At 49.0% G+C, this 27,390-nt stretch overlaps 1 protein-coding gene across 1 annotated transcript; it reads left to right on the top strand.

Moving 5' to 3' along the window:
• Positions 1-10,380: 10,380 nt before the first annotated feature.
• MRPS18A (mitochondrial ribosomal protein S18A) lies at positions 10,381-27,209 on the top strand. Its single transcript, XM_059178094.1, has 6 exons — positions 10,381-10,533; positions 18,038-18,069; positions 20,677-20,784; positions 23,170-23,293; positions 23,519-23,588; positions 26,817-27,209. Exons 1-6 carry the CDS (start codon positions 10,422-10,424, stop codon positions 26,959-26,961), a joined length of 591 nt encoding a protein of 196 aa, XP_059034077.1. The 5' UTR covers positions 10,381-10,421; the 3' UTR covers positions 26,962-27,209.
• Positions 27,210-27,390: the final 181 nt, after the last annotated feature.

Below are 27,390 nucleotides of genomic sequence, written 5' to 3'. Positions count from 1 at the left end.
TTTATTTATTTGACAGAGAGAGAGAGAGAGAGTGAGAGTGAGAGAGGGAACACAAGCAGGGGAAGCAGCAGAGGGAAAGGGAGAAGCTGGCTTCCTGCTGAGCAGGGAACCCAATGAAGGGCTCGGTCCCAGGACCCTGGACTCATGACCTGAGCCGAAGGCAGATGCTTAACAACTGAGCCACCCAGGTGCCCCAAGGACACACATTTTTAAGGACAATATTGACCAACCTCAGCTGTACACCAGGGTCTCAAACTTAGAAGAGAAAAACAAAAGTTAAGGGTGATAGGACCAAATCTGACTTGAGTGCCAGTTTTGTCTTCTAAAAATGTAAATACCATAGTATAGAAAGAATTTAGAGGGCAGAGCAAGAACTGGCAGGGATCAATCACAGAGGGGTGAATGCGAGCTGTCTAAAAATTGAGGAGGTCAGCTTGAATAGCAGTGTGTTCCCCATCAGTTGGAAATGCCCCTCAAACACCTCAAGGATCATGGTCCCTGCACAGGCTAATTGTCTAAGATCTATCCCAGCCTTCTTCTTCAGCATGTAATAGCACTCTGATGTTTAGCCATGCATGTGGCTGCCCAGAATTAAGGGATTCCTCGGAAGCTCTTTCAGCTAAGAATAGCTATAGAACTAATTAAATCCTGTCAATACAAGGAATATAAGCTGAACTTTGTGCAGCTTCCAGAAGGCATCTTTATTTTTTTTTATTTTTTTTATTTTTTTTTAAAGATTTTATTTATTTATTTGACAGAGAGAAATCACAAGTAGATGGAGAGGCAGGTAGAGAGAGAGAGAGAGGGAAGCAGGCTCCCCGCTGAGCAGAGAGCCCGACGCGGGACTCGATCCCAGGACCCCGAGATCATGACCTGAGCCGAAGGCAGCGGCTTAACCCACTGAGCCACCCAGGCGCCCCAGAAGGCATCTTTAAAAGATGGCAAGTCGGGTCATTCTTCATTCATTTCTCCTTTCTGCTCCCTAGACTATATGGGTGGAGCGGCTGGTGCTCAAGCAGTCTTCAAGAACTACAAGATGGCAGAGTAACAAGCTATATGGAGACTGGGTCTCTCTCTCCAGAGTCTTTTGCATCTTATTTAAGTCACTGCTCTTGGGGGCTTTCCTCACACACTAGCTGATCCGAATCCCCAGTAACACAGTTCCTAGGACAAATGGGTGACCATTGATCATTTTTCTGTCCAGCATTTTCCCTTTTTCTTGAAACAGTACTTCCCCTTCTTCGTGGAAACACGTCTTCTTTTATTTTTTCTACAGCTTCTCTATACAGTTCCCCCCGCGGTCTGGCAATCTTAGAATCTACACCCCTGCCTCAAGGTTAAGAACCACTGGCAGCCTTACAGAGAGAAGGAGTGATTAAGGGCCAACGCAGAGAGAAATAGAGCTGAGAGGAGAGGATGCACCCGATGTTTCTGAGTTTCTCGTTCCAGTTGCCCCAAGGTCCCACTGAAATCTGCCTGTCCTGTGTTGGTTATAAGAGATAGCAAATGGGGATGCCTGGGTGGCTTTGTTGGTTAGGCGTCGGCCTTTGGCTCAGGTCATGATCTCAAGGTCCTGGGGTCAAGCCCCACGTTTGGCTCCCTGCTTGGCGGGGAGCCTGCTTCTCCCCCTCCCTCTTCCTCTCCCACTCCTTCTAATTGTGCTTGCACTCTCTTTTTCTCTCTGTGTCAAATAAGTAAATAAAATCTTAAAAAAAAATAAAAAGTAGCCAATGTCCTCCTGCAAGTTTGATGACTGCCACTTACAACCCAGAGAGTCCTGGCTTCTGTGGAATAACGTGGAATCACGTCACCAGAGGTAGGAGCAGCCTAGCACTGGAAGGGCAGGTAGGCAAGAGAGAATACCCAGAAGGCTCAGAGGCAGGAAGTCCTGAGGAAGGAGGGGAGAAGTGGGCCGGGCCTGGAAAGAAGAGAAGGCGCCCCTGAAGAGGAATGTAGTGAGAGGAAGGGGGTCTGGGGGAATGCGCATGGGGGACGCTTTGAGAGTCTGTGTGGGAGAAGGGTGGGAAGGGGGAGATGGGGTGCCACCTCGTGAAAGGCCCCGTATGTCAAGCTGGGGCTTTAGTTCCCTTGGTCAGCAATTCTCAGATGGTAGTATTCCAGGACTTCTTTAAAAATGCAAATTCAGAAGCCAGTTGTGGGCAACAAGGTGCAGTCAAGCAGGGAAGAGATCAAGCGTGTTTGGGAAAATTAGACGGCGACAGTCACACAGACTGGAAAGGAACAGGGCAAGGGGCGAGACAAATGGTGGTCCTGGAAAAATGACAGAAATGGAAATGGTGAGGAAGAGGGGAAATCAGGAGGTAACTTTGGAATGTGAGAATGTATGAAAATTTTGACGACTGGATGGGGACAGTAGACGGTGACTCTGAGTGACAGGGAGACTGACAGACGTGCTGGCAGTTATCCAGAAGGTGGCGGTGGCCTCACCTGGACACGGTGCACATTGACACTCCTTAGGAAGAACAAAAGAAATCTCTGTGGACCGTTGGAGACAAAGGCTGGAGCTCAGGCTGGAGCAGGGCTATGGATTTCGAACTTAGCAGCATCAAGGTGGGAGCCGGTCAGAGTGAGATCTCTGAACAGGAGCAGAGAGGGGAGCCCAAACTAAGGACTGGACTCTCTCATTCTGTCTCCTTATGGAATCCGAATTCTAGAACCAGACTGAACTCCTTACTGAAGGGGAAACTGAGACCTAGAGAGCATTACTGACTTAAGGTGGCCAGCGGGTAGAGCAGAGGCTCATTTTCAGGCTGCAGCTCTTCCCTTTTGTTTTTGTATGTGTCCCCCACGTGCAAGCAGGGGACAGCATCTGCCCAGGACACCATTTTGTCTCTCTTCGCAAAAATATGCCAATAGGTTTAAAGTGCTCTAAAAGGTAAAAATTTCCCCCTTATGCAAGAACTGGATTCAAGCACCAAGAGAAAGAAATCTGATGAGCTCCTCAGCCTGACAGGGATGTGAAGACCCTTTCCGAAGGGGCACCCAACCCTCTGCACAAAGCTCCAGCCACAGCCAGGATGGCTTAATTTGCAAGGACACTGAGCTGAGCGGGTCTCACTGGCCCCAACCATTAGCTGAGCTGGGGTGAGGCCAATGCCAGCTGAGCTCTGGGTACCCCTACCAGGGTGCACTCTCTTGGAGAAGATTCTGGCCTGTGCCCTGGGGATACACTCAAAGGGCTCGGCAGACTTTGTCTCCTCTGGCAGTTTGGTCTGGGACCTCCTTCCTCTGGCCTCACTTTCCTGAAAGGTTTTGGGGTCCTCAAGGCTCCTAAAGCTACGTCTCACCAAGTTCACTTCTCTTTCATACACCCCCTCCCTCCAGCTCTTGTTGAGACAGCAGCCAGCCCTAGAGATCCAGCCTGGAAATGAATCCGTTTTGCCTTGTAATTAATCCATTGAATGGTACGTTTAAGTTTTACGTGCTTTTTCTGAACATATTTTATTTTACTAGTAGAAAATGTTTTTTTAAAAAGCGGGGGAAGAGGAGAGGAAGAAAATAGGTCCCAGGGCAATCATCCAGGTCACATGATGTTTCTTCGTCAGACAAGAGTTTTCACAACTCAAGAGTCTCCCCTGGTGTATGTAATCATTGGTTTGTGAAAGGCACATAGTAGGCACTCAGTGGATACTTGCTGGCCCAATGAATCCATGAACAAATGAGGGGTTAGGACACATAACTTGGACAGAATAAAAGTCCCAGTGAGAAAGAGGCGCAACTCTGAAAAACTGATGGAAAACACTGACTTGCCCAGGGCCCTAGACATAGCCTAGTTGTTTCTAGGCTCCTTGAGTCAAACAGGGCACACGCCTAGAGAGGTCACCACTAAGTGCAGGGTTCTTTGCCCAAGGTTTCCTCACCCACCCTCATTCATACCTGTCTGGAGGCAACACTCCAGCCAGACCAGCAAGAAACTGCCCTTTTTAAAGGCATGGGAAACACAGGTGAGCAGCGAGGGGAGCCCAAAGCAAGCCGTCTCTGGCTGTCCCCTCCCAACTTCTCACGCTTCCCCACTGAGGGGCTGTCCTTTCCCTTAGCAGCACAAAGCCAGTTGGGGAGGAGGGGCAGCTTCGGAAGATGAAACCAGACCCTTCTTGGGAGGCTCACAGGCTGGGCTCCGGGCCTGGGCAGGGCCAGGCCACGTGTTGTTATGGTTGAGTCAACCAGCTGGGAATCAGCGGGGTTTGTAAGGAAACCACATTAATTAGGAGAAAGCAAACATGACAGTCATTCACTCCCTGAGCCCTTTCCCCTGGCTTCTCTTGCAGCCCCCTCCCACCTTGGTCTCTAGCAGATCAGCCTTCTCCACCTTCCTGCGCCTTTTCACTGCCTCTGTCATTCACGGGAGAACATCTGTGTGGCTCTTGGCTCCAACCCATTCTTCCTGGGTGAGGTGGGAGGAAGGCAGGAAGAACATCTTCATCCCCAGCTGGGACCAGAGCTTCCTTAGCCCTGAGGCCATAGACAGGCTGACCCACCCATGGCTTCCCAGTGTTTTGTCTTTGCTCTGGCCCCATCTGGCTGGCCTGGTGGCTGGGAGCAAGTCTCTAGACCAGATTGTTTCTGCTGCTAGTTTAAGTTTCTCTTGGCAAAATGAGCATTTCTAATCTCATCCCTTGTGAACATTTCCCCAAACACCTTTATTAGGACAGTTTACTGGGGATGTGAGTTATCTCCAGATTTAAGATATAGGATCCAGGACAAGTACTGGACAAAGGAAGGAAGATTTCCCTAGCAAATGGGCTGGAAGCAAGGGATCTGGGCTCCTCAGAAGAAGGGATGGATAAGAAATTTTGTTCAGCTAAGGAGTGGCTGGTTCAGCAGCCTCCGTTATCTCATCTCCATGCATCCCAGGGTCACTCTGCTCTTCGGGGTCCAGGACTGCTAATGCAGTTACAAACAGCCCGACCCAGGCACCAGAGTGACTCTGCCAACAGCCCCAGAGACTCCAGCTCTTGAAAAGACCCTTCCTGTGCATAGCAGCTATCATTCTGCAGCCCCCAGAGAAGGGCCCTCACTCCCTCTCCCTCTTATTCCACACCACGGTTTTACTTTTTTTTTTTTTTTTTAAGATTTTATTTATTTACTTGATAGAGAGCATGAACACAAGTAGGGGGAATGGGAGAGGGAGAAGCAGCGCCCCGCCGAGCAGGCAGCCTGATGTGGGACTCGATCCCAGAACCCTGGGACCATGACCTGAGCTGAAGCCAGACACCTAACTACTGAGCCACCCAGGTGCCCCCCACAGTTTTACTTAACAAACAAACAAACAAAAAATCCATGGGCACCTGGATGGCTCAGTCAGTTATCCAATTCTTGGTTCTGGCTCAGGTCATGATCTCAGGGTCATGGGATCGCGCCTTGCATCTGGCTCCAAGCTAAGTGCACAGTGTGCTTGAGATTTTCTCTCTCCCTCCCTCTTCCTCCTCCTCCACCCCTCTTTGAGCTCTCTCTCTCTCTCAAATAAATAAATAAATAAAATCTTTTTTTAAAAATTCCACAACACACCCAGCTGGGTAGCAGAGTATGTAAGAATCACTGATGAAATAGAAAATGGTTTTTTTGGAGTAGGGAGCTAGGTCTTAGAAAATATGTTCAAAGTAAAAGCAACTTAGATTCCTAGCAACTGGAGACTGATTAAGTAATGACACTTTCAGACAATGAAATAGTATACAGCCATTTAAAATAATGCTAAGGGACAGAAAAAGAGACCAAATAGAAACTCCAGAGACCGATCTAGACCAGATAAAATGTGATGGGGGAATGTGTGGTGCTTTTAATAAATGGTGCCAGGTCAGTTAAATATTGCTAATGGGGAAAAAATGAGTCTTAATCCCAATCTCAGATCATGTAATAAAACAATTCCAAGTGAGTTTTGATCTAATTTAAAGGTAAAACAATACAGTTTTGAGGGAAAAAAAAAAAAAACAGAACATCTGCATGATTTTGAGGAGGAAAAAAATTTAAATAAGAAACCAAAGGGATACACACTGGCTCAGTTGATTGTGTGTGATTCTTGATCTCTCGGTCATGAGTTCAAGCCTAAGGTGGGCATGGAGCCTACTTAAAATATCAAAAATACCAACTACAAAAGAAAACAATGATAAATTACACTGTATTAAAAATTTTTTAAAAATTTAAGGGGTGCGAGGGTAGCTCAGTCAGTTAGGTGTCTGCCTTTGTCTTAGGCCAGGATCCTAGTGCCCTGAGATAGAGCCCCACACTGAGCTCCCTGCTCAGCAGGGAGTCTGCTTCTCCCTCTGCCACTCCCCACTGCTCATGCTCATTCTCTCTCACTCATTCTCTCTCACTAATAAATAAATAAATAAATAAATAAATAAAATCTTTTAAAAAATTAAAATACTGCTCATCAAAAAAATATACTACAGGGGTGCCTGGGTGGTTCAGTGGGTTAAAGCCTCTGCCTTCAGCTCGGGTCATGATCTCAGGGTCCTGGGATCAAGCCCTACATCAGGTTCTCTGCTCAGCAGGGAGCCTGCTTCCTCCTCTCACTCTGCCTGCCTCTCTGCCTACTTGTGATCTGTCAAATAAATAAATAAAATTTAAAAAATATATATACTACAGAAGGCAACTCAGAGAGGAAGATGACATTTGCCATAGTTATGTCCAACAAAGGACAATTATCCAGAATATATAAAGAACTTCTACAAATCAATAAGAAAAATACAGGAAGGGATGTGTGGGTGGCTCAGTCAGTTAAGCATCTGCATTCAGCTCAGGTCAGGATCTCAGAGTTCTGGGATAGAGTTCCAAATCAGGATCTTTGCTCAGCAGGGAGCCTGCTTCTCCCTCTGCCTCCTTCTCCCCCTGCTTTCCACTCTCTCCCTCTCTCTCTCTCTGACAAATAAATAAATAAAAATCTTTTTTTTTTTTTAAGTTGCTTCATTGAAAAGAAAACAGAAAAGAAAAATACAGGCAACCCAGTATAAAATGGGCCAAAGAATTGAACAGACATTTTACAAAAGAAAATATCTAAATGGCTTATAAACATATGAAAAATGACTCATCTTCATTAGGCACCAAAGAAATATAAATTAAATACACAATGAAATCCTGTGACATACTCACCAGAATGATCAAGATGAAAAGTATAAAAAATATCAAATATTGATAACTATATGGAGCAACTAGAACTCTTATACACAAATGGTACCAGAATAAACTGTTTGGCAGTATCTACTATCTAGTATCTAAGTACATGCATACGCTATGATCCAACAGTTCCACTTCTAGATAAAGTCCTAAGGGATGCTTGTTCTTGTGTTCACAAAAATCATACAGAAGATTGTTCATCACAGCGCTATTTGTAGTGGTCCCAACTGGAAAGTATCTAAATCCTATTAACAAGAGGAAGGTGAAACAGCAGGTATAATCACGGTGGAACATTCTATAGCAACGGGAACGAATAAATGGCAAGTGTACATAACAATATGGATGAATCTTACAAACATATTGATGAGCAGGTGAAAGAAGACACAAAAGAGTACATGCTCTGTAAGAGTCTATTTATACAAAGTTCAAATAAGGAAACAGTAATTTATGATGCTAAAAATTTAGGATAATGATTACCCTTGAAGAGGAAATAATGTCTGGGCGGGGACACCAGGGGGTCTTCCAAACTGCTATTAATGTTCTATTTAGTGGTGTGGATAATGTATTCCCTGTGTAAAAATTCATCAAGCTACAAACTGATAATTTGTATACTTTCTTTTTTTTTTTTAAGATTTTTTTTGGGGGGAGCACTTGGGTGGTTCAGTCGGTTAAGTATCTGCCTTTGGCTCAGGTCATGATCTCAGGGACCTGGGATCAAGTCCCACATCGGGCTTTCTGCTCATCAGGGAGCCTGCTTCTCCACTTCGCTCTGGCTGCTTGTACTCCTTAGCACAAATAGTACAAATAAAATCTTAGATTTTATTTATTTCTTTGACTGAGGGAGAGACTGAGAGAGAGAGCATGAGCAGGGGGAGAAGGAGAAGCAGACTCCAAGCCTGACCACTTGGAGCTTGATCCCAGGACCCTGAGAACATGACCCAAGCTGAAGGCAGACAACCAACTGAGCCACTCAGGTGCCCCATAATTTGTGTACTTTCTTATACAGGTTATTCTTTATTTTTAAAATTTTTTAAACTGACTGTCTCCTGAGCAAAATCTGGTCTCAAATAATTTTTTTTCATGTAGGGACTAATAATAAATAGGTTCAGAAAACTAAGATATTGAAAAGCAAGGTATTATTTCAGTATTATTTCATTTTGCTAAATGTAGTGTTAATCTCTGGATTAATGGTGATATATATTTTCTTTTTACTTTACTGTTTTCTCTTTTCTACAATAATGACATTACTTGTCATTGTATAAAATACAAGTTGTTTCTTTTTCTTTTTTAAAGATTTCATTTATTTATTTGACAGACAGAGATCACAAGTAGGCAGAGAGGCAGGCAGAGAGAGAGAGGGGGAAGAAGGCTCCCTGCTGATCAGAGAGCCCAATGCCAGGCTCGATCCCAGGACTCTTAGATCATGACCTAAGCTGAAGACAGAGGCTTTAACCCTCTGAGCCACCCAGGCACCCCAAAATACAAGTTGTTTCTTAAAATAAAAATTGAGTATAATAAGTCAGGATATAATAATGAAGAGAGGGTTGACACTCAAATACTTTAGCTCACTGTGTCCAAAAATAAGCTCTGGGTAGGGGCTCTCCTACTGCCCTTGTTGCTACTGGATCACCAGAAGCTGGGGACTTATAAAGAAACAGGGGATGTGGTACAAGCAGGAAGGGATCAATGTCATCATACAGAAGGAAAGTGGTAGCTATAGAGAAAGCCAAGGTTTTCCTGATCTTAGTCAGGACATCTTTAAAAATACCCCACCAAAACCCTTTCCTCCACTCCTAATTCACGTGTCTGTTTCATTCACCCAGACTGATCTTTTTCTCCAGGATCTGCCTTTGCTGAATGTGATGTTTTATGGTAACCCAAGCCATTTTTCTACTGTCCTCCTTGTGTATGGTGATATCACTCAAGCTCCCCATGGAGCAGCTGTTCTGCAGTCCCAACTAGAAGATGGGACTCTTTCCCTCCCCTTTATCAGGAAACATTTAATACTCTGCCATTTAATGAGCCTGATTTTTCCGTCTATGAATCAGAGTGGGATAACTAGAAAATCCCCTTTCGGGTTTATTATGAAGGGTGGAAAAGAATATGGAGGATATTACGGGTTTATTATGGAGGGTGGAAGAATTGAGCTGCGTATGTTTATGGAGGATATTTCGGGTTTATTATGGAGGGTGGAAGAATTGAGCTACCTATGTTTCTTATATAGATCTAGGGGAGCATCCTATATATTCTGCAAATCCAAAAGAAGAAAGTTGTGTTTTCTTCTTAGTACTACAAGCCTCTCATTATGAAAGTATATCAAACTATGACAAGTACCTAGCCCAAGGGCCGTCTCAATAATTGCCTTATTAATTAGCTTTTGTTTATTGAGCACTTAAGTCTTACCTAATCTTCCCAACAACCCTGTAAGTAGATTCCACTCATTCAACAACTATATACTGCACTTAAGTGACATATAGGTGTCAGCACAGTATTAATGCTGGAGATAAAAGTTAACAAAAAAACTATCTTTGCCTTCACGGAGTTTACAGTCTGGTGGAGAGACAAAAATACAAATAGATGTAAAATGCCATTATGCCAAGTACCGAAAGGGAGTTATCTGGCTCTGAGAGCCAGTAACAGCGAAGTTAAGGAAGACTCTAATGTGGAAGTGAATTTTGAGCTGAGCTCTGAGAAGTAAGTAGGAGTTTAGCAGATGGCCAAAGAGCAGGTAGAGGAAATAGCTATGCGAAGGCGCTGGGGCCAAAAGGAAGTGTTAGGTATAGGAGAATTAAAGACAAGTGCGTTTTTGAGGGTGGGGGAAAAGGAGATGGGTGGAGAAGGTATGCATTAATTCTATGCCAGGTCAGCCTGATACCTGACGTTCAAGAACCAGAGTCCCAACAATTTCAAGCTCTACTGCACAGATCTAGCCTTAGCCACAAGAAGCAGAAAATCCGCATTTGAGTCGAAGAAAAAGTTTTTAAGTAAACAGGGGTGGTATATGTGATTTTTACAAAGGAAGCCTGTGAGGGAACGAAAGCGACCTGACACACTCGGAGGACTGGCAAGACCGGAGCTAGAAAACCTGCGCTAGACCCTCAGAACAAAACACGGGCTTAACACAGAGATCTCTAGGTTTAACCCTAACGGGAGAAAAGAGGGAAATGGAAGCGCAAGAGCATCGGAGCGTGAAGCCCACAACCTCACACTTCCTGCTCACCACTGCGGCTGCGCACACGCCATTCCGGAAGCGGAAGTGCACAAGAGGTCACCGTTTGTTTTTCAAGATGGCGGCCCTCAGTGTGCTCGTGTACCCCTGTAGACGGCTACTCTGGAGGCTCCTTGCTGGCCCGATCGCAACCAGCTGGGCGCGGCTTCCAGCTCGCGGGTTCAGGGAAGGTGAGTCCTGGGTTCCGGCCACCTCCCGAGGCTGAGGAAGAGAGCAGTGGAGGTTGCTTTCTCCAGCCCCCGTGCTCCCCTCCCTCCCTTTCTTTCGCGCGGTTCTGAAACGCGGTAGAGACTAGCGCGCCGGGGATGCTTGAAAGCACTTTCCAGACCTTGATGTTAGTATCTTGACGCTCGGCAGTGTTCTCACTGGTGGGGGCGGGGAAGGACGGGGAAGCCTTGCTTAGTTAGCAGGAGCAGGAAGAAACCCGTCCCGGGATTCAGAAAGCTTTCGGTAGAGGTATGCGTGTTTTCGTTTTGCTTTCCGTATTCTCTTAACTGCCTCCTTCCTTGTTTAAACAAACAAACAAAACAAACAAACAAACAAACCTGGACCATGAGGGAAGGACGTGTAACTATCCTCCCCAGGGCCTCCGTTTCCAGTTTCTCATATGAAAATGCTCTGCTGGCGGCTTTTTCTGCCCCTGCCGCTAGTCTCCCAGAGAGAAAGAAGCTAAGGTGAAGCAGCGACAGATGCTGGATAGTGGTTCTCCTTTTCATTAGTCATAAGCCTGGAAAGGCAGCCTGATTCTAGCCTTGAATTGGGAGCTTACTGAAGGCTAAGTACTGTGCTTCTGACTGTCAGAGGATCCTGGAAAAAGAAAATACAGCCCTTTTCCTGAGAAGTAAGGTTCTAATGAGGTGACATGCATACGCTCCAATAAATGCAAGTGAGGTATTTACATGATTAGCTACAGGGAGATTTGGTTACCAGAAACAGAAACCTAGTTGGAAGTTTTAATGAGGGGAATGTGTCTTGAACAGGCTTATAAGAGGATGAAATCTGACAAGGAGTGAAAAGCTATGTCAGGACATAGCCTTCCTTTGTGCACTGCTAGAAACCAAAATAGATGAGTGATGTGCAAAAGAAGTGACATCGGTATGTTTGTTTTTAAGATTCTGGCATAGTATTGCCCAACGTATCCTTTAAAGCTGAGAGGTGCCCAGAGGAGAACAACGGTCATTGTTTTTTGTTTTTTTTTTTTAAGATTTTATTTATTTGACAGACAGAGATCACAAGTAGGCAGAGAGGCAGGCAGAAAGAGAGGGGGGAAGTAGGCTCACCGCTGAGCAGAGAGCCCGATGCGGGGCTCGATCCCAGGACCCTGAGATCATGACCTGAGCCAAAGGCAGAGGCTCAACCCTCTGAGCCACCCAGGTGCCCCAAGAACGGTCATTGTTGTCAGAGGGAGCAGAAAAGTCCAAAAAGAAGAACCTATTGAGGAATCCATTGGATTTGTCTCAGAAAGAAAGCTGTTTTAGTTTTCAAACAGCAGTGATAGACAGGGCTCCTGGTAGGCCCAGCCACAGCCAGCTGGACTTGGCCTCCATCCAGCAGATACAGGTGAAGTGAGGTCTGGGTCCCAGCTTGGGGAAATCAAAGAGGTATTTCATGAAGAAATGGAAATAGGTATGCTGAAAGAATTTAGATGGAACATGGGGCGCCTGGGTGGCTCAGTGGGTTGGGCTGCTGCCTTCGGCTCGGGTCATGATCTCACAGTCCCGGGATCGAGCCCCGCATCGGGTTCTCTGCTCCGCGGGGAGCCTGCTTCTCTCTCTCTCTCTCTCTGCCTGCCTCTCTGCCTACTTTTGATCTCTGTCTGTCAAATAAATAAATAAAATCTTTTAAAAATAAATAAATAAATAAAAGAATTTAGATGGAACATACACTAGAAAGAACAAAATCTAGATACTGCTTGGTTAATATTAGATAAACTAATCTACTAATAAAGAAAGATAAAAAAAAAAATCATGCTGATAATAGGAAGGACATGGTAAGATGGTTCATCTGTACCTTGCTGCAAAATAAGCATATACCTGTAACATTTTTGAGGGTCTCTACGAAGTGTCAGGCTCCAATAGCTGTAATTTACATATTCATTGTGAAATTCAGAGTTGAAAACAATTCTTTGCTATGTTCCCAGAGGATGAGCAAGAGGAATAGTTTTTTGCCTATTTGTTTTCAAAAGAGTATTTGAGGTTATAATTTTTTCAGTTGGAGATTTTGTGAAATGATGGACTCTATAATCAGATAGGTCTTGGAACCTCTCTCCATAAGTACCTGGGTTGGTAACTCTTCTGTTACTTGCTGTCAGACCTAAAAGCTAACTAATTGAATTGATGTGATCTTACGTGTGGAGGCACTGCCGTGTTCTTTATTCTGCTTGAGAACCACCTGTCTTCAGAGCCTTTAAATGAAAAAAACTTTGTCTTAATATACTACCTGTTATGTGCAAGGCGTAAAATATTACATATATAGTTAATTTTGACTGGTCCCGGCTAGTATATTTGACACCCAAACAGTATTGTACACACAGAATTTAAAGTTGTGGGCAGGAAGCTGGGTGTTTTGCTGAAAATATTCAAGCATCCTACATTTCAGGGTATCAAGTAGCATTACTTAATTTTAGTCAGAGTTGATAAACACCCAGCATTCTGTGCTTTTTTTTTTTTTTTTTTTTTTTTAAGATTTTATTTATTTATTTGGGAGAGAGAATGGGAGAGAGAGAGAGCATGAGAAGAGGGAGAAGCAGACTCCCTGCCAAGCAGGAAGCCCTATGCGGGACTCAATCTTGGGACTCCAGGAACACTACCTAAGCCAAAGGCAGTCACCCAACCAACTGAGCCACCCAGGTGCCCTGCATTCTGTGCTCTTGCCTGTAGAGACTCTTAGGCTAAAGCAGTGTTCTCCGTTGGGGGCAGTTGTCCCTGTGAACATTTGGAAACGTCTAGAAGCATTTTTGTTGTCACAAGTGGTACTCCTGGCATCTGGTGGGTAGAGGCCCGGGGATGTGTGCAAGATGCCTACCCCCCTCCCCATCAAAGGACCACCTGGCCTGAAATGCCAGTTATGCTGCTATTGAGAAAGCCTAATCAAAAGTTTGATCAGAGGGACACACAAAGGCAAGGAGAGGTGCACGCAGACAAAAATGGAAATCATGCTTTAGTCTGTGGCTGCTGCATGCACTGTGCCAGGCTTTCCACATACATCTATTCCATCTTCTCAACAATCTTTAAAGGTGGATATTATTGACATTTTTTCCGCATGAGGAAATCTGGCCCAGAAGAGTTCAGTAGCCACCCGGGATCACCCGCCAGTAAGTGGTGGCATCAGAAGCAGAGCTAGCACTTCTCCCTCTCCACCACTAAGACTGCTGTGGTGCTCCAGGGGAGGGCTGTCCTGTGGTTCTCCCACCTGAAAGATCTCCTCAGTTCACTGGCTGAAGACCATGTAGTGCTTTTTATGGGAAAGATTGTGTTAGATCTCATTCCTGCCTTATCGCTTTTGGGAAGGAAATGTATCTAAAACAAACACATCGGGGTGCCTGGGTGGCTCAGTGGGTTAAGCCGCTGCCTTCGGCTCAGGTCATGATCTCAGGGTCCTGGGATCAAGTCCCGCATCAGGCTCTCTGCTCAGCAGGGAGCCTGCTTCCTCCTCTCTCTCTCTGCCTGCCTCTCTGCCTACTTGTGATCTCTCTCTGTCAAATAAGTAAATAAAATCTTTAAAAAAAAAAAAAAAAAACACAGAAACACATCTGACTCTCTGAATTAACAGGAATCATCCATCAGAAGCTAGTGCAAAGGCTGAAGGGAATTTTCTTCATCTTTTCCAGTTAGCTGAAGGGCTTTCTGGAGGACCTCACATTTCAGACAAGGATGCGCCTGACAGGATGGGAAGCCCTGTAGCTAAAAGCTTTGAGAGGGGAGTGTGTGAGTTGGGGTTTTAAAGACTAAAAAGGACATAGTCCAGAGGAACCTTCTAGTGGAAAAAGCCCGGTGAAACCTGGTGCAGAGGGACATGCCCTCAGAGGTCCAGGGGAAAGAATGGGGTAGGTGATGAGAGAATCAGAGAACTTGTAGTAGAATTGAAGATGAGCATAGGGGAGTGGGGAAGGAGTTTGAAAAAAGTAGTCAAGGGCCAGAAGTGCAGCCACTGGTCCCAAACAGATACTCCAATCCCCAGCCCTCCCCCAGGACTTGTGAGTGCTGCCTTTTAGCCATCAGTGGCTCCATTCTGTCCTACTCTGCTTGGGACTTGGTTTGCGTGGATCTTTTCCAAGAAAAGATCAAAAAGAGACCAAGAAGGACTTGGTCTCTGGGCACTTCCTGCAGCAGCGCCCTCCACATCATTCATGGGTCCCCCCTTCCCCTTCACGAAACAGTTGGGTCTTCATACTGCTGCAGTTCACCAAGTCTGTGTTTGTGTGACAATCGAGGTCTTTCTGCGTTCACTGCAGTCTCCCCCCGGCACTGTGTGCGCTAGACTGTTACAGTTCAGCCATCCTGGACCCCATCCTAAGTGAGTATTTACTGAAGTACTCAGAGGGCCTCTTTACGAGGCATGGACTTTTATTGTAGTGAAGTTCCCATACTTGGTTTCGCTCCCTTTTCTCCTCTAGGGCAGAGACTGATGCAGCTCTCCACAGTGTGGGACTAGGCTGTGCTCTCCCTGGGTGCTCAGCAAACACGTTGCCTCACGTGGGACGGATTATTTGACGTGTGCGAGAGAAGTGTCCGTCATAGAAAATTTGCCCCTAACTCTAGCCCAGAAACTCGTTTCATGTCTTTCCTTCGTCTACTTCATAGTAGCTGTATCTCAGAACACTAGAGCGATTCTACCTTTTTCTAAACCAGGTGTCTGGTACTACCTAAATGTCTTAGTCCAGTTTTTCATGGTTACCCATGTCTTGAGTGGCGAGGAGGCCAGGGGCAAAATGGATCTCAGGTTCTGTTTGGTTTTGACCTATTTTTGTATGCACACTGAAAAGCAATGCTATTTTGATTCCTATCTCCTGTTTTCAGAGGCTTAAAATCTAGGGGTTTCTTGAGGCTCCAGCCAGGCCTCCTGCCTCTGCACTGAGACACCGCCCTGATCACTCTCAGTCTTGTTCTGGGGTCCTTCTTTCTGGTCTGACAGATTGTCTGTAGTAGGTAAGCATCTGCCTGTTGTTTTACCCACGGGCGGGCGTGGGGAAAGATGATTCACAGGCTCAGCGTTGCTGTGTGGGGAGCTAGCGAACAGTGGAGCTGGCCACAGGCTTTGATCTCTTTTCCAGGGGCCAGTGGGATGACTTCAGGGTTTGGTTCTTTGCCGGGAGTGATGTGTGTTTTGTTAGATTTGTTTACCTCATGGTTAGGACCCAAGTGCCTCCACGGAGAGGGGAACCACATGTTTATCTGCTTTGTGTTTCGGGCCTTCGTTCTCCTTCTGGCTAGAGGGGTACCAGGAATGTGTCTCGCCTTTTGTTTCCTCCCGGATTCTTAGAAACTTCACCCTCACCTGTTGATGCTTACTTGGTTGCCTTCCATCCCTCTCCTAGGTTGGGTTTTTGCAAAGTTTCTGGGGTGCCCGGAAGCCCGGCTGAGCTGGGGCTCTGCCCACTTCTGTGCCCCCGTGTTGGTACATTGACATATCCCAGGACCATGGCCCCGCAGCTGTGCTGGCCTCCTAACTGAGCACCAGGCTGAGTCTTACCCACATCCCGTTCATGCTCGTCTCTGTGAGGTGACGCATTTTCTTTTACAGGGAGAGAACTAGTTTGTCTTTGAATTGAGCCTCAGGGCCTTTCTGGCCTTCTTGGCTCCTTTGTGTATATCTGGACTTGGAACACTGAGGGGCTCTCAGGTTGGTTGTTTTGGAGTAATGAGGCTTTATGAATGGCCTTGCCCAGAAAACAAATGGGGGACAATTCCAGGCAGTCTGTGTCCAATTAGGTGTTGGTCACAGAGCTCAGTGATCATAGATGCTGCCGAGGGCCTCCAGTTGGGTTCGAATTGCCTCACTTTTTTCTTAGACATTCATTCTCTTTCTTTTTGCTGTTTATTTTTCATTGCAGAAGCAGTATATGTTATTTTTAAAACTTTAGAAAATCCAGGCAGGCATAAAGAACAAAGTAAAAATCATGTACTGCCACCACTGGGAGAAAACTTAGCATTACCGTTTAGGGACACAAGTCTGTATGTGCGCTCATCAGCGTGTTTCCAGGAAAGGGTCCATAACTTTCACTAGATTCTGAACATTAAGGACCTTAGGCTCTTTCTTAAAGACTTCTCTAATTTAGAGAATGAGAGCAAGCATGGAGGGGAGGGGCAGAAGGAGAGAGAAACTCAAGCAGATTCCCCACCACTGGGAGCTAGGCGCAGGCATGGTCTCACAGCCCTGAGATAAAGACCTGAGCCAAAACCAAGAGTCCAACGCTCTATTGACAGAGCCACCCAGGCCCCCACCCCACCCCACCAACCCCTCCCGCACCCCAGCCTTTGACTCTTTCTAAGCTGTACTACTTCTTGCCTCAGCTGAAGCTGAGTAAAACTAATTGTGGGAACCCAGCTGCTATTTCAGTACGGTGCTGGTATGCTGCTATGAGACAAGTTCGCTACCGGCTCTGCAGACCCGAGTTTTCTGTCGCATTGATTAGCAGTCAGAAGTGACCAGTATTTCGTGGTCTTGGTGCAAGCTAGCGTTGACAGCCTCTGCTGCGTGCTGGTTCCCACACACTGACGGCAGCGGCTCCCCTCTTTCTGAAGTAACTAGAGAACAAGGGGGACTCTCTAAGAACTTTGTGTGATTATATTCTCCAAGCATGTGCCATTGGCTTGGTTCTTCCTTGGAATATTATTGAAGTTGTCATTCTTCCCCTTGGTTGAGTAAGCTAGGATATACATACAGCCTGAGGGATGTGTGTGACTTTACTATCCTGCCCTTGAGGTCTCTCCTGGGTAGGGCGCTGAGGGAGCCCCCCTCTGTTTGTAGTTGCCCTGCTTTCCTGAAAACTAGCCTGGGCCAACATCTGCAGGCCCTTGTCCGCCACCCCTGTCACCACTCACTCCCAGGGACAGCTCAGTGCAACCTTGCAGGGAAGGCGTGGAGAATGGCTGAGGATTTAACCCTCATAGCTTCCTCTCAGAGCTTTAGCATGGCTTCCCTGGCCAACTTGTGCAAGTGAGCTTGTCTTACCCCTTATCAGGCCTGGGCCTCTGGAGCACAGTCCTGATTCCGGCATGTGACGTTGTTCAGGGTCAGAAGCCATGTTTGTCTGATTCTCGTCATTAAAGGACATGCGCAGTAGGTACTTCTGAAGGTCTTTTAGATGCTTCTGCCCCCACCCGGCCCAACTCTGAGGTCATTACTGCCAGCCACGGGAGGGCCAGATCTTGCCAATTCCCTTGGTTTAGGACCAGGATGAATCTCGGCTTAGAAAGAAAAACAGTGTGGAGACCCTTAATCCCAAAGAGATGGTATTACCTGGGCATCTGGGCTTGCCCCGACCCAGCCTCAAGGGCAGAGAGCCTTGGCACTCAGAGATGAACCCTGCACGCTTTCTTTCCCAGGTGGGGACCGTGGGAGAGTGCTGACCGAAGGCTCCGATTTTCTGCATTTGTAGAATTTGAGCTGTTATTTGAAACTCCCTGTTCCTTATTAAATGGCTGACCTGATTTTTCCCCTTTATCTCTGTAGTGGTGGAGATCCAAGAAGGCAAGACGACTATAGTAAGTATCATCGAATTGGCCACTTACAGCCTCTTTAATGCTTGGAGCTGCCTGGGAGAGGGGGAGGGAGGAAGGGAGGCCAGTCCAAACTGGACTCCTGGCGTCAGGGGCAGCTCCCTCTGTCACCATAAATCCACAGTCTTTAACGTTTTTCAAGCTGTGCTGTCATGTGGTTGAATCAGGAACAATCATTGTGCCTGGACTGCGGCATCCATTGTTGGATCACAGTGGCCTTTCGTATGATAAGGTCTCAGAGGTCTTTGCTGATATGTCCTTTGCTGGGGATGAATCAGTTTTCCAAAGGGGAAGCCAAGGCAGTGGTGAGACAGAGCCCAAGTAAGTTGACCCGTGGCCAGAAGCCTGAATCTCAGCTCCTTTCTTGCCTGCCTAGAAAGACCAAGCTACTCCTTAAGGGATACCATTCAAAGGTGATACTCTCTGGGCCCTGGGCTTACTAGCCACACCCCGCCTTGTCTGTTGGTTAAAAAGCTAGAACCATTCTTCATCCACCTACTTCCCCCTTTCCCTGGTCAGGCCCATCTCACCTCCCTTTCCCGGGGAGTCATGGGGCCTAGATTATCCTATAATCCCTAAAAGACAACGTTTTCACACGGCCTTCCATGCTTGCAAGTAATCTCAGCCACTCCACAGGGCTCCCAGAAGCCTCCATAACTTCCATGTCAGTCAGGGGTTTAACCCCTCTGGCAGCCAGCCAAGCTCAGTCCTTCCCAAAGCAGTCTTACCCCAGGATGAGCCCTTAGGGTTTTCTCTTTGGGTCCTCCTCAGAGTACTCCTCAGCCTTTTCACTGCTTAGCCTCAAAACAGTTCTTTTTAGGGGGCCCCCATCCCCTTTGGGCTCCTCTTTTGATTCCCTTATTGAAAGCCAAAACAAGCATTCACCCGAGGAACTCCATGCTGGGGGAGAGAAATAGATCTGGCTTTTGAGTATAGAGTATTTCTCATGTGGGGCATCAATCTGCTATTTACAAAATGAACATGGAGATGTCGTGGCACCGTGAGACCCATTGGGAGGAGGGAAGCCCATCCGTGCCTCCGTGGAGAGCCACCACCACAGCTAACTGGGCATTGCTCACTTTCTGGGGTCTCACTTTTTTCATCTGTAACATAAGGTCTTGAATTCTCCCTCACAAGGTCTTAGGGATGCGATGAGGTGATACGTTTGAGCCGTTATTAGCACAAAGCCAGGCACAGGGGAGTCAGTAAATGTTCACCCTCCCCCTGCTAAGCCCACTGTAACCCCCTCCCAAGACCCAACCTGCACCTCCACATTTTCCCTAGTGCACTTCTCCGTTTCTGGTATGGCTGCAGTGGCCTTGGCAGAAAGTCAGGTAGCAATGCCCTGCACAGCCCCCTTTCCCTTTTCCCAGTTTCTGCCCCAGGAGACAGTATTGCTTCCCTCCCAAAGCCTCAGACCTCTCCTTACTTCCCTCTCATAATCCACGGCTTCAATCAGCAAGGCTTTCTGCACTCCCCCTCTTGTAATTAGAGCCGCCTCCCAGATCATTGGCTTATGGCACTTGGTAATTCCAAGGCTGTGTCACAGGATACAGCAGCAGTGGCAGAGGTCACTGCACATGTGGCCTCAGCAGGATTTGAACGGTGACATCCAAAATGATAAAAGCAAGGAGGCGGGCAGGGTAATAGATCTTCCCATGTGTGTTTCGAAAAGAGAGAGGAAGGCAGCAAGAGTGCGCGTGGTCCCCATTTGTAAAGGCACAGAGCGGGCTCTCTGCCTCGGCGCTGGTGGCATTTGGGGCTGGCTAGGACTTTGTCATGGGGGTTGTCCTGGACCTGGCAGCATGGTTACCAGCTTCCCGGCTAGATGTCCCGAGCACCCCAGGCCCCGGCTGTGACAGTCAGAAATGTTTCCAACATTGTCCAGTGTCCCCTGGGGCACCTGGTTGAGAACTGCAAGCAGACTTGCCTCTGTTGGATGAAGCTGGAGGGCAGTTTCCTCTGAGAAGGATACGATGTGTGGGGTGGGAGGGAGACTTCTTTTTTTTTTTTTTAAGATTTTATTTATTTGACAGAGAGAGATCAGAAGTAGATAGAGAGGCAGACGCGGGGTGGGGGAGCAGGAACCCTGCTGAGCAGAGAGCCTAATGTGGGGCTCGATCCCAGGACCCTGGGATCATGATCCGAGCCAAAGGCAGAGGCTTTAACCCACTGAGCCACCCAGGTGCCCCGGGAGACTTCCTTTTAACTGTGTACCCCTCCACAGTTTGAAACTTTTTACCATGTGCGTGTATCACTTTTTCCAGAGAGGGAAGCATAACGTTCTGGTGTTTTGTTTCAGTGAAGAAAAGGTAGCATTTGGCTGACAGAACCAACCCCTCCCTCTTGCCCCCAGCATTGTCTACTGGCCTCTAAGCTCGTGTGCCACTAGATCACATCTCCATGGCCCGCCGAGGTCCAGTATGCAGCAGCTGCAGAACCAGCGCCACTGCTGAGGTGGAAAGACCTATTAGCTACTCCCATGAGGCACCCAGAGAGGCGCTTCCCTGACATCTCAACATTTGGGGGGTTGCTCAAGGATCTGAGGCTCCACATGCCCTCTCCCTCACTGGCTCTTTCTCTTCCTCCTAGGTTGAAGGCCGGTTAACAGGGACTCCCAAGGAAAGCCCAAACCCCCCTAACCCCTCTGGCCAGTGCCCCATCTGCCGGTGGAACCTGAAGCACAAGTATGGCTACGAGGTGAGCTGAGCTGTGCACAGACCCCAGCTCTGCGTGCCGTGGGGGTCGCGGTTGCTGGTTCGCTTCAGTGGCATCCCCAGCCCCAGCCACTGCTGCATCTCGTTTTGCCACCAAAGACGGTGGCTCTCAACCCCGGCTACCCCCAGGGAGCTTTAAAATCATACTCAGGCCCCACCCGCAAACGTGGACTACATTTGGTCTGGGTGGAGCCTGGCCATGGTTAGTTTTGAAAGCTCCCCAGGTGATTCTACAGTGTCATCAGGGTTGAAGAGTCACTAATTTAGGTCATCGGCTGGTTGCATGCAGTTCAGACCACCAGGGCCCTGTAACCCTGTGTGTTTCCAACAGATGGAATCAGGCTCTGGATTTGACTTTCCTCCTCTTTTAGGGAGGGTGTATTCAGGGAGTCCTCACTATGATCTGAGGACACATTACTGTCTCCGTCCGTACTGGAGCTGCAGAGACCCCTGGTGGCTCCAGCTCCTCTAGAGCCATTCTCTCCATGGAAAGATGATGGTGCTGAAAAAGAATGGGTGACACTGTGTACAGGCTCCAGGTCAGGCCCTGGGGTGTGCCAGGCCTTCCTTCACTTGGTTTTCACAATAGCCCTATGAAGTAGTTCCTTTTTTTGTCCTTGGTTTCTGGACAAGGAACTTAGAGGTATGGAAAAGTTGATGAACTTGCCTCAGGTCCCCCAGCTAGTATCAGAGCCAGACCATAAACTGGGGTACAAAACCCAGGCGGAGCCTACTATCCTGACGACCACTGTCCATTGTTTCTAGAAACGGCGGGCTTGGGGGAATGACGCAGCCCTGGAGAAACCCATACTTATCCTTCAGGGTTCTGTTGGTGACATTAAGCACCCTATTTTTAGGTTTCAGGTGATGCAGGCTCTGGGCCAATTTGACCTGCAAGTTGTTGCTGTACCGCTCCGTGCAATGGGATGGCTAAGGGCACAGATCCCGGTCAGGTGGTGAGAGCAGGAGAGGCCACATGCCCATGGGATCCGAACAGAATGACCCAACTAATCTCCAGGGCTGGGAGCCTTGGCTCCGGGCCACCCAGCGGGGAGGGGGCGCGCTCCTTCCACTCCGCTCCCAGCCCTTCTGCTCATGGCTGCCCAGAGTAATAGGAAACCTGCAGACCACGGAGCAGTGTTCACAACTTCTTGTAACGTAGAAGGTAGTGGGGTTGTGGCTGTAAACTTAGAATTCCAGCTGAAGATGGGGTAGTGAAGTCCACACCTGCCTAACCACTGTGGGGCACTCTTTCTACCAGCCGTTTCCAGGAAATGGACTTGGCTCTGTTTACCCAGCAGACGAAATCCAATCCCCTCCGAGGTAAAGGCTAAAGTTGTTTTCCTTTTACCCCTTCCCACTCAGGACACCATTAGCCTGAGCCGCACAAAGCTGTCAGCTTGCTTGGCAGCCTCCGGTGGGGGGCTGGGGCTGCGGGCTCAGTTTATTAGTCCTGGATAATCCAGTCCAAGTTCTTTTCACCAGATTCTAAAGATTACAGGGGTGGGAATTGGGGGCCCAGGTCCCTCAGGAGCTGCCCAGTGATTAAAACAAATCTGTGGCTATACAGCGAGACGCCTGCCAGAGCAGCAGATCGGTTTGTGGAACAGGCCTGCGAAGTTGGGCGCGGCAGGCCCCTCGGTGGGCAGGGCCCCCATCTCCTCGGAGAAGCAGTGGCTTTTATTAACCCCCTCAGCCACCCAATGAAAGGTAGAGGGGGAGGTGGTCTCTTGGTTTGATTTTTTACTGTTTTCTCCTTGTGTCCTTGCCTTGTCCAAAGTAGTCTGGTGGTCCAAAGGAAGCCCAAGAATCCATTCACATCTGGCCACAGGGGCCTTCAAAGATGTGGCTCTTTAACTTCACCACCGATCCTTTCCCCCCCAGCTCTTGTGCTGCCTAGCGCTTGTAGGGGAACTGAGCTGGCGGGTCTGTGTGTGTGTGTTCCAGCCTGTAGCCTATAGGCTATGGGGGTAGAGATGTGCTGGTTTCTCCCCCTTGAGTGGAAATCTATGACACACCTCCAAGGAGACTAACAGACCTTTCATTACCTGGAGAGATGCTGCCTGGGCTCCTAAGAGGAACACTTCTTGAGGAGTATCTGTTCTCTAATCTCTCAGAGATTCTCATGGAGGTGCTAGAAGCCCCTGGGGTTGGGAAATCTTAGCAACTTGGGATTGCAGTTGTGTTAGGGTAAAGGCAGACCAGTATGCAAAGGCTCTGGAGGCGGTGGTCTATGGTGGGTTCCCTAGGTGGGCATCAGCCCCTTTGGGTTATGGGGTAGGATGGCCTCTGATGTAGTCCGCGAGGCCCTGGTGCCCTGTATCCAGTGCCTGCCGGCTGGCTAACTACAGTTTTCCATTTCCCCTAGGATGTTCTGCTGCTCAGTCAGTTCATCCGGCCCTTGGGGGGCATGCTACCTCGGAGGATCACAGGCTTGTGCCTGGAAGAGCACCGCAAGATTGAGGAGTGTGTGAAAATGGCACACCGAGCAGGTAGAAGGCCCTCTCAGGGCAAAGAGGTGGGCAGAGGGCTATGGGCGCCATCCCCCCAACCCACCCCTTGCCAGCTGCCCCTCTTGGAAGAGATAGGGACATCCAGAGTCTTTGCTGCACTCACCCCCCAGTGCCAACCTCCCATGCGCCCTTGGGCTTTCCTTTCTGCCCCCGAGAACTGCAGAGCTGCAGGACCATCCCACATGTGCTCTCGTCTCCACTCAGGTCTGTTCCCAAATCACAGGCCTCGGCTTCCTGAAGGATTTGTTCCGAAGAGCAAACCCCAACTCAACCGGTAAGCAAAGCTGGGCGTCACCCCCCGGAGCACCCTGCAGGCCCTCAGCTCTCACTGTACTCTGTCCACAGGGGATGCCATTTCCTAGAGCTCATCCCACAGCTCAGGAAGGCTAGAGTGCTCCCTTGGCTGTCTGTTCCATCCCTCCTCACGTGAGCATCCACCCCCTTCAGCCCCAGCACTGCTGTGGGGGATCCTGGGTACACTTCTGTGGCCTCCCCTGCTGGCCTCAGCCTTGCTCCTCTTCCCATCCCAGCTGGGCACTTCGCACAGGGGCAGGGAGGGTAAGAAGGTCTGCCGGCTGGGTATTAGAATGTGCTAATCCCCTGTTTATGACATCATACTGGGTTACTATGGGAATGTCAGAGCACTTCTACAAACTTCTCAGTATCCCAGCAGTGGGGTTATTAAAGGGCAGAGTGAGGCCTGAGAAAGGGGAGGGCTCTTTGGGGTGCAGCCACTGTGTATCGCTATGCCCGTTGTGCACTGTGGAACTTCAGCCTCCGTGTCACTCCCTAGGGTCATGCACTTAACTTGTATAGCTGCCCAGGGCAGACTGGGAGGTTCTGGGCTTTTGTAGAACAGAGGAACACCCTCAGACCCTGGAATCAGTCAGTCTGCCTTCTAGCTGAGGCAGTGGGGCCCCCTCTGGTATAGGAGCAGATTCCTGTCTTACCCTCAAAACAGCCATTCTATGGTGAGCTCCCACCCCTTTCTCTGACATGACTACACTCACGTCCTCCCAGATCTGCAGTAGCCCCTGCTCAAGAGTAGATCCAGGTCTAGAAAATCGATTCTGGTCTTTTCTTTTTGTTTGCCCTGTCAATGCCCCTCCCTCTTCCTTCGGTCCAGCTGCTACTATAAGTGCTCTCTGGAGGAGACCAAAGATGGTTGAAGTAAAGCAAGACACCCATCCACAGCCAACCTCCAAGGCTGATACCCGACAGAATGCAGGCGCGGAGGGTCGGAGGCCAGGCGACTTCAGCTCCGGGTGGCTGGACTGGGGGCACAGGGCCAGAGCTGGGTCTTCACTGACACCTCAGCAGTGCCCTGGCCTCATGCCCATCTCCACCTGTACCTCCCACATGGCTAGCTGGGCCATCCGCCAGCAGCCCTGGTGAGGCAAGACATATTAACCTCTTCCTGTCTTTCCCACTTGTGCTCTGGACCATTTGGGAGTTGAGCCCACCCTCCTGTCTGACTTGTAAAGAGACAGCAGCCTGCCTAAGGACACAATCCATCCTGCCCTCAAGCCTTTGAAGCAAGGCCAGGCTCCCTCCCATATATCCGGTGTCCTTTAACGTGACACAGGATTGATGATGTGTGGGGGCTCTTGGGTTGCAAAAGGCCACTCTAGGGGGAGGGGGAGTCCTGGCTAGGAGGAGCGTGATACTCTTGCAACAAGGGACTTGATGATTCCATCCAGAGGGCCTTGAGCTGCCTCGGACTGGCCCAGACCCTGCTGGGCCCTAAGGAGCCATGCTTCCTCCTTCTCCTGCCCCTTCAGGAGAGGTACGAAGGAACCTTGGTTTTTCCTAGAGCTGGAGTGTTCCCCAGAGAGCTAACTAGAGGCCACTCAGGCCACGCACCACCACCACCACCCCACTGTCAGCAGCTATTCTATGTGGCACAGGCATCAGGCCCGGGGCTAGCTGAAGCCTAGCATCCCTCCACTTTCTCCAGGGCAGGGGGAATATGGCTTGAGGGCAGCATCTCTGGACAAGCTGGTCAGCCTCAGGCCCTCCCGGGGTCCGTAATCTCATTGCACATTCCTTTTAGGGAGCCTGCTCCCACACTCCCATTACTTCCTCCCCACTCCCTCTGAAAACTGGGAGATGCTGACTCCGGGACCTGCCAGGTGTTCCCCTCCCTTCACCTTTTCTGTTGTCCCAGCACCACCAACCAGAGAAAAGCCAGCCGTAGGCCCCACCCAGTGCACAGAGGCCTTCCTATTGGGGGCACTGACATTAATGTTACACGTGGAGAGTCATGTGTCCATCCCACCTCCCCGCCGCCGCCGTCCACATCACACTTGAAGTGTAGGGCAGCACTTCACACAGCTTTTTACTTTCTTCAGAGCTGTTCCCTTTGCACAGGGCTAAGAGTAGGAAACCAAGGTCCAGGGAAGGGGAGCTCAGTTGAAATGTGTGAATCAGTACTTTTTTTTTTTTTTTTTTTTTAAGATTTTTATTTATCCATTTGACAGAGAGAAATCACAAGTAGACAGAGAGGCAGGCAGAGAGAGAGAGAGGGAAGCAGGCACCCTCTGAGCAGAGAGCCTGATGCGGGACTCGATCCCAGGACCCTGAGATCATGACCTGAGCTGAAGGCAGCGGCTCAACCCACTGAGCCACCCAGGCGCCCCAGTAGTCTTTTTTTGTTGTTGTTGTTTTATCTAAAAATTCTCAACCAAGGTGTTTAATTTTTTAAATGATAGTTTCTCATGTGAGGGTCTCTAGCGGCAGCTGGGTTGAACCCCAGCCCAGAGTGGAGGCCAGGGAGGAGCCTGGCTTTGCCATGGCTAAACTTTCAGGATGAAGGGTGGGCCTCTCTGGACTGGATCCAAGTTTCAATTCTGGATGGAGTAAACCCCAGTCACAGCCGGCATGAGCCACTTTTCCGGGAACTGTCAGGGCCCTGGCCATCCCCAAAGGAGGCCAAAGGACTGTGGGCGGCAGCCATCTTTCCCCAACCCCCTCCTGCTTATGTGAACCTTCCCGGGCTAGGTCCGTACCACAGGCCCTCACCCTTGGCTCCCATTATGAGGGTGAGGGGCAGGGGTCCTACATCAGTGATGGCCACCCAGGGGAGCTCCTGGAAGGCCAGAGTGGCAGAGTGAGCCAAGTAGGGAAGAGGAAAGGATCTCTCCAGGCCTTACATCAGCCTCTCCTCTCCCCATGACTGAGGCCAGAGAGGAATGATCTGCTTTCTGGACAGCCTCTTCCTCTGCCTCCTCCCCCAGCAAGTATACACACAAAAATTGACAACTCATAAAGATCAAGGAAGCGCATGGCCCTGGGCTGCCTGACCCTGGCCACACACGCTTGCGGCAGCAGGAGCCCAGCCCATCTGTTTACGGCACACTTAGCCGTTGCTCCCAGGAAAAGTCCCTGCTCCACGAGAAGGGAAACTGGTGAAAGGCTTTGGCCCGAGGAGATATGACCCACCGTCCCAGCTCCAGCGTGGGCCCCCATCTCTCCCAGCCACATCATTGCTCTCCCTCCACAGGTACCTGACCCGCTGGTCTCCCCGCTCTGTCAAGCCCATCTATAATAAAGGCCACCGCTGGAACAAAGTGCGTATGGCTGTGGGGTCACCCCTCCTGAAAGACAACGTCTCCTACTCAGGAAGGCCTCTGGTGTTATATCACTGACTGGGCTCTCTGCAAACATGACCAGAGCTCCCACACTCCAGCTCTGTTGCACCACGGCTCCAGCAGGCGTGGCAGACGCAGGAGGCAGTGGGACCGACTTCAGTGCCCTCAGCCTGCCTGACAGCAGCACTGGGAAGGTGGTTGGGTCCCTGAGCAGCAGCTGTGGTCTCATGACTGCCTTGGGCAGCGCTTCGTGCTGGGGCATAGGAACTCTCCCCAAAAGAATGTCATAAACCAGGTTCATGGACTCTGCTGGTCGGTGTGTACTTACTGCCTGAGAAGTGCAGGGGGCTTGAGCCCCTTTCTAGCCAGTTCTTGAGCACTGAGTCACTCAGCTTGGGATAGGCCGCATGAATGCCACCAGAGGAAGTTTCTGGGCCAAGTGGGTTCCCATGCCCTGTGTTGACAGCCGTCAGCCATTGGCTCGAG

Source organism: Mustela lutreola, chromosome 6 (assembly GCF_030435805.1).
Source record: "Mustela lutreola isolate mMusLut2 chromosome 6, mMusLut2.pri, whole genome shotgun sequence".
NCBI classification, from domain to species: domain Eukaryota; kingdom Metazoa; phylum Chordata; class Mammalia; order Carnivora; family Mustelidae; genus Mustela; species Mustela lutreola.
This window is presented reverse-complemented; position numbering and strand designations above follow the sequence as displayed.